Genomic DNA, 14,529 nt, shown 5'->3' with positions numbered 1-14,529 from the left:
TGTGAGACACTGAAATTGTCTGGTACACCAAAACTAGGATTTCAAAAGGTAACAATTTCTTTTTTCTATCTTAACATTTCTTAATTATTTGATATATTGATGACCACATTTTCTACTAGCTGAAGTTGTACACACTTTGTAAGCTAATATGCAATATGATGCTGAATTTAAAAGATTTGATTAAAAGCATTATATTGTAGTTTATTTGATTAGTTAGTGCTTAAGCTTAGAATACAAAGAAAGTAAGTTCAACTGATTGTTCCCAATACTTGCTATAGTTTGAAAAAAGGTGGTTCTTTATGGAGAAAGGTAGCACATTTTTTTGTGAGATAGGTCAAGGTCATTCAACAATGGTGGAATGACCTTGATACATACCGTACTTGCACAGGTCGAGGAATCTATTTTCTGTGACGTAAGAATAAATTTACATGCTGAATGAGGCACCAACATGACTGACAAAATGACCATTAGGCTAAATGAGTCTAAATGCATTATGGGTTACTACAAAAAAAAAAAATTTTTGGAAAAGGCCAGTTTTTCTAATCACTCTTGGAAAAACATGATGCATTTTTCCAAGCATTTTACACACTTATTACAATATGTACATCATTATCTACTTATTCCGTGCTCACATTTACAATCAATTGCTTTACAACGGTAAAATTTGGGTTTTCTCCACTCCATTGTATACGTCCATTTGTGGGCAATATGTCTGTATCCCATGCTGTACTGTCAGTGAATACAAATCCCATTGTCCAAAATAATTGAATCTGAGGTGTACTCACAAAATGTCATATATAAATGACCTGACATCGCCATTTAAAGTTTGAAATGGTTTAGAGATGTTTTGTTTCCATGTACTACGTATACTATTTTGATATATAAGCTACTTAATATGTACTATGATCAATGTACACTTGCAGCAATAAACTTGTTTTTAAATGCAATAACTTTTAATTTCTAGTCAACAAATAACAAAGCAACGAAGAAAAACACCAATAACATGGCGAATGTACAAGTATTAAGTTATAAAAACTAGATTCTCATTACTTGAAAAGACTTTTTGAATGGTGTATTTTATTTCAACGTACTTTTTAATATGAAAAATTGGCTTTGTTTGTTAATGTTAGCATAGGAAATCTTTATTAGTACCTAATATTTGTATTCTTTACAAAAACATTGAAAATAAGTATTAGTAGACTTTCCCTCAGTCATTAGATTGGATGATTGTTCGTGGTAAGCACCATTGTGCGCAACGACAACAATATCCATAGAAGGTAGATTCCTAGACCCAAACAGAAGTACTATAGTTAGGTGTGATTTCTTTTGTTAAAAGTGTGGGTTATCTGTACATAATTCACACTTTCTATAAACTCTGCACATCAAGTCGGGATCAAAAAAAAAATTACAAACACAGCCACATTTTAAAATCAAATACTAGGTAAACATCTGTACTAGATGTACAAAATTAAAGAGAAGAAAAGCATTGATTCAGAAATATCATTTATTTATTTAAAACTTACAATTTAGATGTTGATGATCATAAACAAGTAAAAAACATGAAGTGCAGAATAAAAAAAACAACTTTTTTTTCATTCACAAACTATTCTCATGGTTTCCTCATTGGTAATGACAATTTACCCTAGTTTTGAGAACATTGTTTGGTATTAATTACACACATTACACCATCTCTTAAATGATTCCAACACTGTATACAGTTCTTACTATCTAATATAACCAAGAAAACTCACTTAAAACTTTATTGACTTAAATATTTTAGTTTTATATTGAATCTATTCTAAATGTGCAAATTCCCTTACATTATGAAATGTTTGAATTAGATATTCATTATAAAAATTAAAATAAAGTTTAAATAGGTTTGAACTATTTAATGACATTTAAGCAGGTGACAAAACTGAAATCTAAGCAGCTGTCTCATTGAAGTTCAGAGCACATTCTCAATAATACAAGTTGGTCAATTTTGTACTACATTTATAACACTAAAATTAGAAATGATCAATTATGGTAAACTATGGTACAAATCATGTATCCCATATAATGTATTGATTATGTGAAGATAACCGATGGACGTGGTCATTATGACAACTATGCTCCCTCGTGTCATTATGACCACGCCCATACGGTATCTGCACATAACCAACATTATATGGGATTACTTCTACTTGTATGTGAGGGGATTTCTGACTGTCTAGCTGTCTAATAGTCTGTCTGTTGATACACAAGGTTTACATTAAGTTCATTAAGAAATAAAACAACTATAGATTTTTAGCATGCATTTTCCACAACTTAATTCTTGAGAAGCACAAATTTAACAACAAAAAAATTGCTGGAATCATAGATACTGGTAATCATTGACTAAAAGTTGTTTTGTTTGACTCAAGAACTGAACTGTTCAGGGAGGCTCTAGACAACTGCCCAGTTCAGGACAGCCAATACATCTGTTAAGGTCCAAGGATTGGGCAGTGTGTGTTTCAGCAATTTATAAAGTCTGTAGAAACTGTTTTACAAATTTCTATAAAAAATTCTTAAGTATTCTATGTCCTTAATTAATATATAGAAACTTTATAGACAGACATGTTAATTGTCTCTGGTGTTTTAAATTTTATTTCCTTCTTATAATATAAAATGTCTTATAACGACCTCACTAATTGTAAATCATGCTATTCAATGTTTTATATGATCTTATTTAATATTTTTATTTAAGTTTCAAAAGTTAATTTTTTTGAAATATATTTTTTCTTTCCACATTGTATAACACTTAAATAGAGACAAGGAAACCAACATTTGCTCTTACTGAGTAAGTGATGAGCAATTGAAACACTTGAAGATCAATTTAAAAAATAAAATGGAGTCCAGGTAGTGTCATTTCAGATGAAAATACTTGTCTTTTGAACTCCATATTTTCATTTTACATTCAATTTAAAAGTACTTCTGGAATTTGGATATTATGAGGCCTTTTTTTGCAATCAACAGATTAATTGATATCTGAATATTTTAATCATTAAAGTGGTATCACGTGTACCAGTAAAAGTTTAATATCCTGGTCAATTTTACAAGTGCAAAATTAGGCAGTAAAGTTTATACAGGCAAAAATCAGTTTGGACATTTAACCTTGGTCAGTGTCTAGTAAATTAAATTTTTTTTCAAGGAATGGAAAGAAGAATAAGTTATAACATGCTTATGAATCAACTTATAGATGCAGTTGATACTGGCTTCCGATGATATATCTACATATATTTTTATGTGTGCTTTGGATGTTATATGTGAAATACCGTATGACAACAGCTTATGGGAGAGTGACAGGTGTTTTTTTTGTTTGGTTTTTTTTTTTTAGCAATTTGCTTAAATTAGTCCCCAGGAAGTACTGCCCCTATAATTGACTAAATTTTGCCTGGAGCTTTTATATCCAGGATAAGCGTATACTGCTAATTCAGCTTTAATTTTTACTTGTAACCCTCCCCAACTTTTAATGTCCCTCCATGAAGCAGAGCATTAAAAGGTTTTCATGCCCGTCTTCATCCTTCTGTCTGTCTAACTTGCCCCTCACACTTTGTGTTTAAGCTTAGTTTTGAAAGAAACTATTAGTTTAAGAAGATATTTTTATAAAACCTTACATGCTGATACATATTGATGAGAGCTATTCAACTGCATCAAATTTTTTGACCTTGAATTTTGATTTGACTGTGACCTCCCTTTTCTTTGTGTTTAGCTCAGTTTCAAAGAAACTATTAAAGATGTTTTTATCACCTTCATATGCCGATATATTTTGTTGATTGCTATTGGAGTCTGTATCAGAATTATTTTTTACCTTGTCCTTCCCTTTTTCATTGTCTTCACTTTTTAGCTCACCTGAGCCGAAGGCTCAAGTGAGCTTTTCTGATCACATTTTGTCCAGCGTCCGTCTGTCTGTCTGTAAACTTTTCACATTTTTGACTTCTTCTCAAGAACCACTGGGCCAAATTCAACCAAACTTGCCACAAAGTATCCTTGGGTGAAGGGGATTCAAGTTTGTTCAAATGTAGGGCCACGCCCTCTTTCAAGGGGAGATAATTATGAATTAGTGAAAAAATAATGGCATCATTTAAAAATCTTCTTCTCAAGAACCACTGGGCCAGGAAAGATGAAACTTATATGGAAACATCCTCAGGTAGTGAAAATTCAAATTTGTTCAAAGCATGACCCCCGGGGGTAGGGTGGGGCCATGATGGGGGATCAAAGTTTTACATAGAAAGATATAGGAGAATATCTTTAAAAATTTTCTTCTTAAGAACAGCAAAGCCATGATTGGTCATATTTATATGGAAGCATCCTCAAGTAGTGTAGATTCAAATTTGTTCAAATCATGTCCCCCGGGGGTAGGGTGGGGCCACAATAAAGGATCAAAGTTTTACATAGAAATATATAGGAAAATATCTTTAAATATCTTCTTCTTAAGAACAGCAAAGCCATGATTGGTCATATTTATATTTTCAAATTCGTTCAAATCATGACCCCCGGAGGTAGGGTGGGGCCACAATGGGTGATCAAAGTTTACAAAGGAATACATAGGAAAAAATCTTTTTCTCAAGAACAGAAAAGCCATGATTAGTCAAATTGATTATTGATATGGAGGCATCCTTGGGTAGTGTAGAATGAAATTTGTTTAAATGAGGGCCCCCGGGGGTAGGGTGGGGTCCACAATGGGGGATCAAATTTTTACAAATGAAAATATGGGAAAAAATCTTCTGCTCAAGAACAGCAAAGCCATTTGTTATATTGATATAAAAGCATCATCAGGTAGTTTAAAATTCACCCCCCCCCCCCAACCCCCCGGTAAACTTTTCAGTACTGAACTGATTTTTGCTTTTTTTTCCTAGCCAATATGCTCAGGTGAGAGATGTGGCCCATGGGCCTCTTGTCTTAAATTTCTATTATGCTCCTCTTTGAAGAAGGGAGGGCATATTGCTTTGCTGCTGTCTGTTGGTCGGTCAGTCTGTCTGTCAGTCCACCAACAATTTCTGTTCATTTTCTTCACAGAGGTTGCACATACTGAATTGAAAATTGGTATACAGATTTATCATAAGAATGTCTAGGTCAAGTTCTGTTTTGGGTATGATCGAGCAATTTTTGACAGGGTATTGCCCCTTGGACTTAGAAAAATTCCAATTATTCGCAGTTTCCGTTCATTTTCTTTGCAGAGGTTGCACATACTGAAATGAAATTTGGTATGCAGATTTATCATAAGAATATCTAGGTCAAGTTCTGTTTTGGGTACGTTCGAGCAATTTTTGACAGAGATATGCCCCTTAGACTTAGAAAAATTTCAATTATTTGCAGTTTCCATTCATTTTCTTCACAGAGGTTGCACATACTGAAATGAAATTTGGTATACAGATTCATCATAAAAATATCTAGGTCAAGTTCTGTTTTGGGTACAATCAAACAATTTTTGACAGAGTTATGCCCCTTGGACTTTGAAAAATTCCAAACTTGGGGGTTGGGGTGGCATAAGTGTTTCACAAACATCTCTTGTTTAGCTCAGTTTCAAAGAAACTATTCAAGATTTTTTCATCTAAATGCATATACTGTTATATATTTGTCAGAACTATTCAACTGTGTCCAAAATGTATGACCTTGACCTTACTTTTCTTTATTTTGCCTTTTTAAAACTCAGTTTCAAAGAAAGTGTTCAAGATATTTATATGTAAGCTTATGCACTGATACCTAATTTGGTGAGAATTTTTCAAATGTGTCCAAAATTATTTTACCTTGACTTTCTCAGTGACCTTTGACTGTACTATTTTTTGTGTAAAAACTCATTGACAGGTGTAAAGAATATTTTCAAGATATTTTCATAAAACTTCATACACTAACACAAATTTTCATGTTGCATTTTATCAAACCCTTAATAGGCAGAGCATTCATGTCCTACGGAAATGATTTTAATATCCATATTTACATGTTACATGCTATTTGCATCACCTAAAGCCAAGGGTTTTTGATCCGCTTCGCTCCCCACAAACTCTTGGCAGATTACACCACTAAAATTGTGGCCAACATACTGTAGATTCCTAAATATACGCGAGGAATAAATTATCGCGTAATTATGCGAGAAGCACCACTCATGAAATAAAATTACTCGCTTTTATTTTTAGGGTGCTTAAGTGTATGTTAAATCTCTAAATAAATCACCCATTCGCGAATTATTTTTCTCGCGATTTGACGCCCTTTAGAAATTTCCCGATATTAAGTACTCGTGTAAAATAAGGAATCTACAGTAAGCAACATCTTTTAGATGCACTAAAGAGCAAGAGCCACTTAGGGCCTTTGGGCCCTGTGAATTTCTGAAAAATCGAAACTGCTTAGTTTTGGTTGACAATGCAGTATTTATCACTTGGACCCTTGGTGACCATGTATCTATTGAACATGACGTAATTTTCTATCTAGTCAATGCATTATGATGTCATGAAATGCGTCATATTTACCATATCCTGTAAATTTCATTAAAAATAGCCAAAAGTTGAAGTATTTTTTCAGTATTTCACGTAGAGCACAACCTCTGATCCAAAATGTGCAATTACATGTACATAATGAAAGATCTGTTTCTGAAGATCATAAAACATGTTTTAATTTTTGGATCGAGGGTCGTGCTCATATTTTAATTCTTTGCTGAAGGTAGTCAAATACCCCTGTTTTCCATAAAATTCAAAAGCATTGCATTTTCAGAAAGCCTGTTTTCCAATACCTGAATTCTCAAAAAGAAATTTTGTTTTAGGAAATAAGAGCATTAAGACTGTACTTTATTTTGATATATAAAATTGGACAGAGGGTGATAGTGTATTAATTGAAATATGGACAGGGCCATTTTATGCATAAAGTGAACCTAGCTCCTTTAACTCTGCATTTTAGCCAATCAGGTAACAGTTTTCAAATTGTAGTTTGGTATCCATTGTAAACAAGAAATGAAGAATGTACACAAAAGCAAAGATTGAAGAGTTACGGGAGGTAATTAAAGTTTTATCAACGGATGAAGATAGATATGAAATGAGAATACAATGTACATATATACATGACTGTGTACAAGAACAGAAAGTAGCAAAACATTTATAGGTGATTGTTCATCTGTTGCTTTTAACGATGACGTAATGCAACATGAAAACAGTCATCTCATTGGTTCCAAGGGTTTTGCTTAGAAGAAACAATCTATCAGCCACAGTTTCCGTGGAGTAACGGTTGCCAAGGGTTTGTAGGGAGCGCTGCAGACCGAAAACCCCTGGCTTGCGAAGATGGCTATTTGTGCCTGTATTTTCTTAGATGGGTCTCTGTCAATCTTAATTATTCCCTTTCCTCTGAGATCAAAGGTTTGAATTTTGAAATTTTCAGAATCACTGTAACTTAATTTGTCTAATAATAAAAACACATTTTAGATTTTGTTATCAAAACAAATGCATACCAAAGTCATGGAAACAATATAATCACTAAAAATAATTTCAGCTACTATACCAGGTAATAATGTCTTGTTAAGTATGATTTTGGTAATATTTGCTATCAATGTACATCAGACTGAGATAAACTGATCTGGCTATGAATTTTTCAGTTTACAAAAATCAGTACTCTTTGTATAATTGTGTCAGAAATACTTTAATATTCTTTTTCTATGCTTTTGAAAACAAGATGAATTGTTACTTTAAAAAGTTATAATTACAGGCTTAAGTTTACATTTATTTGGAATTTTTATCTCAACTTTAAAATGAAGTTTTCATAAATATAAATGATGATTGAGACCATATTTAAAATGTGATTTAAGGGATATTTTCCACTGTTTGTTTATTATATATTCACTCTGAGCTAAGAAAGGTAACTCTAGCATAGCTGAATTACTACGCCTTGACTATTTCACAAAATCATATTGCCATTGATCTATAATTTTACCTTGTTTGCTATACTAAAGGGCAAAGTTCACTGAAAACATAAAATGGCCCTGTCTACAGACCAATTAATTGTTTTTCTTCCCATGTCCCATTTTAAAGAGAGATTGAATGCTTTCATTACAGTGGCTGCAAAATAATTGTTGACAACACATTCACTTAACAATCATGTTACACGGACGATTCCGCATGATTAACGCACGACTAAACCCAATACATGAACATAATCTTCATGCACACAATTCTACACATTACACCAACAATCACGATTGCTTATGCAAATGCACGATTCTTCACTCAAAGTAGTTAAAAAAATTTAGGAAAGTACATTACCAAAACTGAAGAAAGACAATTTATTTTAGATAAGAAATATTTATTTATGTAATTGATGGTTGTCCAACTAAGGAAAACTTGAAAATATTTGTTTAAATGTTAGATATGTTAAGATGTTGTTGTTTTTTTTCAATTACGAAATTTATAATTGACTGTGGCATATCATATGAGATGAGATAAGTGAGCAATGAGGTTTGATTCTATTGGATTTTATGATGCAGAATTTAAGGGGTGGATGGGATTTAAAATAAATTTTTTGTGTGAAAAAAAATTCAATTAATATAGATTCTTCTTTACATTTATCTATCTGTAAAATCAGCTATTTTCATGCCCTACCTTGAATATGACCTGAGCATATAGTGTTTGTCATGTCCATCTTCCATCCATTACACTTTGCTCAGTTTCAAAGAAACTTCTCAAGATATTTTAATCAAACTGTATATGCTGATACACATTTGAAGAGAGCTTTTCAAATCTTGACCTTCCCTTTGACCTTGACCTCCTTTTTCATAAATTAGTGTTTAGAATCTATTCAAGATATTTTTATCAAACCTTATGCTGATCCATACTGATGAGAACTATTCAACTTAATCAACATTTTTTTACCTTGACCTTTCCTTTGACTCTGACTTCAATTTTCTTTAAATTTGTGTTTAGTTCAGTTTCAAAGAAACTATTCAAGATATTTTAATCAAATCTTATATTAGTGAGAGCTATAAAACTGCATCAACATTTTTTAACCTTGATCTTTCTTTTTAGCTTGACTTCAACTTTGTGTATGCTAAATTTTAAAGATATTTTTATAAATCTTTATATGTTTATACATATTGATGAGAGCTATTCAATTGCATCAACATTTTTGACCTTGACCTTTCCTTTGACCTTGATGTCAAATTTGTGTCGCTCTAAATTTCAAAGAAACTGTTCAGTGCCACAATATTTTTATTAAACTACATGTGCTTTTGCATATTGATGAGAGCTAATCAATTGCATCGACATTTTTGATCATGACCTTTCCTTTGATCTTGACCTCACTTTTCTCAAATTTGTGTTTAGCTAAGTTTCAATAAACAAAGGGAGATATTTCCGTCAAACCTCCTATGTTGATACATATTGGTGAAAGCTATTCAACTTCATCAACAATTTTTGACTCAACCTTTCCTTTGACCTTGACCTTACCTTTCTCAAATTGTGAGTCCAAGATTCAAATAAGCTTTTGAGATCAAAATTCGTCTGTTGTCTGTTGTTGTCATTGTAAATCTTCTATAGAGCCAGTAGACCACTTTCATCCAATCTTGCCACGAAGCATTCTAGGATGAAGAGGATTCAAGTTTCAAATGAATGGCTTTGCCCTCTTCCAAGGAGGGATAATTAAAAAATAGTAAAAACTGGGTGGGGTTACTATTTCAAAATCTTCCTCTCAAGAACTACTGGGCCAGAAAAGAAAAGTTAAGTAAAACCTTTCTGACATTGTTTAGATTCAGATCTGTTCAAATCATGCCCTGCCCCCCCCCCCCCTCCCAGGGGTAGGATGGGATCACAATTAGAGATCAAAGTTGTACGTGGGAATATATGGGAAAAACATGTTGCAAAATCTATAAAAGGAGAGATAACAGGATACGTAATTTTAAGATGCAATCATTCTCAGGTAGTGCAGAAACAATTAAGTTAACTTTGTTCAAACCATGGCCCCTGGAGATAGGGTGGGGTCACATTAAGGAATCAAATTTTTGCATGGGAATATATGGGGAAAAATATATTTTTTTTCAAAAACAGTAGGGCTGTGGTTAGTGAAATTAAATTGCAATCATTTACACGTAGTGCAAATTCAAGATTGTTCAAGTCATGGTTCCCACAGGGCAAGGTGGGGTCTCAATAGGGTCAATATTTTAAAAGGAAATTTTAAAAATTTGTGTTGAAGAACAGCAAAGCCAGTTTGTCTCGAATGAGCGAAGTGGCCCATATGCCTTTAGTTTATCTCTTGACGAATCACATTAAGGCTTTCGGTGACAAACAACCTGTAACGTTCATTGGGGTGTCAACTGCTTACTTTCTGTTTATATTTTATGTCAACTTATGAAAGCTTCAACTTGAATGGTGCTTCTCAATGAGAGATTAAAAAATAAATAAAGTCTAGCTGTTAGGTGTCCCACAGCAAAGAGTGTACTCAGGATTTCTGATATTTTGAGGATGTTTAGAGACTTCCTTCTGAGACTGCATATTGGAAAACTGGCTTCATGAAATTGCAATGTTCTTAAATTTATTGAAAAATGGTGTACTTGGGTAGAAAGAAGAATTAAAATATGAGCATATTCCGTGATCAAAAAATAAAGCCTATAATATGATATAAACATCAATGACAGTTTTGTCGTTATGTACTAGCTTGTGCACTTTGGATCAGAGGTTATTTTTGGAATGACTGTAATTCTTGGCCAAATTATTCGAGTATAACCTGGTTTGGGTCAGTTTACGCTTTATAATCTGCAAAGCGGATTATAAAACAGCGTAAACTGACCCAAACCAGGTTATACTCGAATAATTTGGCCAAGAATTAGAGTCATTCCTTATAATTTAATTTTAAAATCATTAAATAACTATGGGTGTAAAATTTCGTTGCTTTTTATTAGTTCAAATTTGCCGCTCAATAATACAACCATAGTAAGGGAAGTAACGGAAGTGATGGGAAGCTAGGGAGGTAAAAATGATGAGGCCTAGCAGCCTTGTTGTTTGTTTACATGTGGTAAGATCGAATTATTGTTTGAAGTTAAAGGTCCATTTATTAAATCTGGAATTTTCCATGAATCCCGATGACTGGAAATGAGAGGATTGTATGGATACAGATGATTCAGCTGGTTGTCGTCGGGGGTGGGGGGGGGGGGTGGGGGGGGATCCCCATACCAAACCAGGTTATACAGAAATAATTTGTGTTCCTTTTTGGATATTAACCAATCAGAGGCTAGAATACAAGCAAAATTAAATTATTCTGTATTAAAAATATTGAAAAAAAAAACAGAAAATATAGTCCATTTTGGAAGAAATTGAAAATGAGAATAGCACAATTCATGACATGGTATTACATTGACTAGGAAGAAACTTTTAAGTTTTGATAGATTTTAATTGTCATGATGGAACTGCATGAATTGAACAGTATCATTTTTCAGAAATTTGTACAGGGTCAAATAAGGTCTTTTAAGTGAACCTTGTTCTTTACTTGAATTTAATTTCTCCATCTTCTGTAAGAAAATTGTCACCATTACAGCAGAATTACATTTTAACAAGCCAAGGACCTTCTCCCTCCAATCAGGAATACTTTCAGGAAACTTGTTTGGAACAAAATATCCAAAATTTTTAGATAAAATCTTAGGTCACATGATTTCTTCCATTGTTCTCTGTCTAATCTTTCAAATGATTTTCAACCACTGAGGCAATTTTAACTCAACTTACAACAAAGCATCTCAGGTGATTGGAATTCAAGTTAACTTTGTATAAAGAGAACTCTTTGTAAGGAGTGTAGCTCTAGAGCTTTTTTTCTTCTCAAGAACCATTAAGTTAGAAATGGAAAAATTATGTGGAAGCTTCTTTATAAAGTTGATGATATAAAACAAATCAAACCTTGGCCCTTAAGGCCAAGGTGGGACCACAAAATGGATCCAAGTTTTAAAAATGTATAGGAACAATCTCATAAAAATTTCAACTGAATATCAAGGCTACTTATTATCAAACTTAAACACACGCATCCTTATGTATAGTGCAGGTGTAAAGTTTTTGTCAAATCCATGATCTGAGGCAGTGTGAAGCCTGAAAGATGACCCAAAGTTTTAGAGTGGAATTAATAACAGGAAAAATACTTGAAATTTCTCAAGAACTACAAAGCTACAAATTGCATTAATTATATTCAAGTATCCTCATATTATCAATTATGTCACATAGCAAATTGTTTATAAACAGACACCTGTCATTCTTGGGCTTTACAGGAAAATTCATTTTCTGTGGCATTAAAAAAAATATATGAAAAAATCATGAATATTTTTATTATTTAAAGGAGAAAAAAGTATTCTAAAGGAGAGTGTTAATAACCAGTATACATTCTAGGAATGACTCTAATTCTTGGCCAAATTATTCGAGTATAACCTGGTTTGGGTCAGTTTACGCTGTTTTATAATCCGCGAATTCTTGGCCAAATTATTCGAGTATAACCTGGTTTGGGTCAGTTTACGCTTTATAATCCGCTTCGCGGATTATAAAACAGCGTAAACTGACCCAAACCAGGTTATACTCGAATAATTTGGCCAAGAATTAGAGTCATTCCTTATAATTTAATTTTAAAATCATTAGACAACCATGGGTGTAAAATTTCGTCGCCTTTTATTATTTCAAATTTGCTGCTCAATAATACAACCGTAGTAATGGAAGTAATGGGAAGCGAGGGGAGGTAAAAACTGATACATAGACCTAGCAGCCATGTTTTTTGTATACATGTGGTAAGATCGAGCTATCTTTGAAGTTAAAAGGGACATTTATTAAATCTGGAATTTTCCATGAATTCTGAGGACTGGAATGAGAGGATTGCATGGATACAGATGATTCAGCTGGTTGTTGTTGGGGGGGGGGGGGGGGGGCCCATACCAAACCAGGTTATACAGAAATAATTTGTGTTCCTTTTTGGATATTAACCAATCAGAGGCTAGAATACAAACAAAATTAAATTATATAATGTATATATACATGTAAATATATATAATTATATGTTATTCAAAGAGATCATGTAAAAGGCTCAAGGGATGTAACTCTAAGAAACCTAACAACATATAGTTCTGTAAATGCTTGTTAATTAGCTAAATTCTGTCATATTATTCTTTTGATATTGTGAATTTAGTGATTAGTACACCAACCTTTACTTTATGGTTTTGAAAATCAATTATACAAATAAATATTTTTACAAATAATTCTAAATACATGTACAAATATCACCTAAAATTTCTTGGTTAGAAAGAGATTGACCATATGCTTGTCCAATACAATAATACAGATTCAAGTGATGCATTATAAACGACACATTTCTGAGTTCTTAATCCACATTTTATTTCCTGTTCAACTTGATTATACGGGAAGGAAAATCGTACATATAGATGTAATATCAAGATACACTAATAGGCTCCGGCTAAACATACATATTTGTCATCGACCACAACAAATACATATACACACACATGTAGGAGGAAATGTGTGCAATGGAGAACAAGATGCTGGAATGTAGGTGGACTGACTTCATAAGTGAGACTGTTCAAGTATTCAGAAATAGGTTCAGGGATTTTTAGTGTCATCCCTCTCTACAGTTATCAGACAGAGGTTTCCTTATTTGTTTTCATGTGATTAACCACTGTAAATCACCATACACCTGCAGTGAACATCTATTGTGATAACTATGCTGCATAAATTTTAAGAGGATTATTATTCAAAAATGTCAAAAATGTTTTACCCCGTTTTTGCTGGAGCTGCATCCAAGGGGAAGCCACGGTCTCCTAATCTCCATGTTTCACGAAAGTAAGAATATATTTTCAGTACAAATTTAATAAATTTCTTAGGATAAAGCATATTACATGTAATTAATTTAAAGAAAAAATAATTTTCCTTGTTTATAACAAATATATATAAATTGATGAGGATAGTATACCCTCTTAAGAATGTTGAGAGGTATCTTGATACCAAGACAAGCAGGGCCTTAATTGTGGCCTTAATTGTGCCACAAAGACACATTTACAAGAATGAAGTGTTTGTAGATGGCCCAATATGGCCTCCTTTATTAATTGCACTGCACAGAGAACGGTACTGTTCAGTATATATTATGACATGAGTACTCAGTATATTTATAGGAGATTAACTATCACATGAATTAATATAATGAATAAACATAATGCTCATCATAGTATATATATATATACACTACAGAATTGTTATTTCGTTGGGGTTCAGTTATAAGGGATTTCAGGGGCACAAGGCCAGGTCTTACGTGTACCCACAAATTTACTACCTCAAGGAACATTGAAATATTAATGACAGCTTTTGTAAGAAAATGTACTCCTTGAAAATTATTGAACCCCATGAACCTGTGAATTTTAAGCTAACCATGAAAATAGCCCCCAACAAATTAAAATGATTCCATAGCAGTGGATGGCAGTCTCATATCATGTTGTACTCTAAATATGCCATATTGGCTATTTTAAGATTTGTTAATTTTGGGTAAATAGTATATTATTATAAAGTCAAA

The 14,529-nt window shown here is 32.9% G+C and overlaps 1 protein-coding gene across 5 annotated transcripts in view; it reads left to right on the top strand.

Moving 5' to 3' along the window:
• Positions 1-23: 23 nt before the first annotated feature.
• Positions 24-14,529, top strand: part of LOC133191524 (phosphatidylinositol 3,4,5-trisphosphate 5-phosphatase 2-like) — a 51,369-nt gene continuing 36,863 nt past the window's right edge. For 4 of the 5 annotated variants that reach the window (XM_061327280.1, XM_061327276.1, XM_061327300.1 and 1 more), the window contains exon 1: positions 13,708-13,805. In XM_061327280.1, the coding sequence (XP_061183264.1) occupies positions 13,723-13,805 (83 nt within the window). In that variant the 5' untranslated portion in view covers positions 13,708-13,722. Of the gene's footprint in view, positions 49-13,707; positions 13,806-14,529 lie in introns of those variants that run through there. The other variant, XM_061327307.1, reaches the window with a different exon arrangement.

This window comes from Saccostrea echinata, unplaced genomic scaffold, assembly GCF_033153115.1.
Source record: "Saccostrea echinata isolate AGI-Se365-2 ecotype Australia unplaced genomic scaffold, CSIRO_AGI_Sech_v1 ptg000001l, whole genome shotgun sequence".
NCBI classification, from domain to species: Eukaryota; Metazoa; Mollusca; class Bivalvia; order Ostreida; family Ostreidae; genus Saccostrea; species Saccostrea echinata.
The sequence above is the reverse complement of the archived record's forward strand: the minus strand, read 5'-3'. Positions and strand labels throughout refer to the sequence as shown.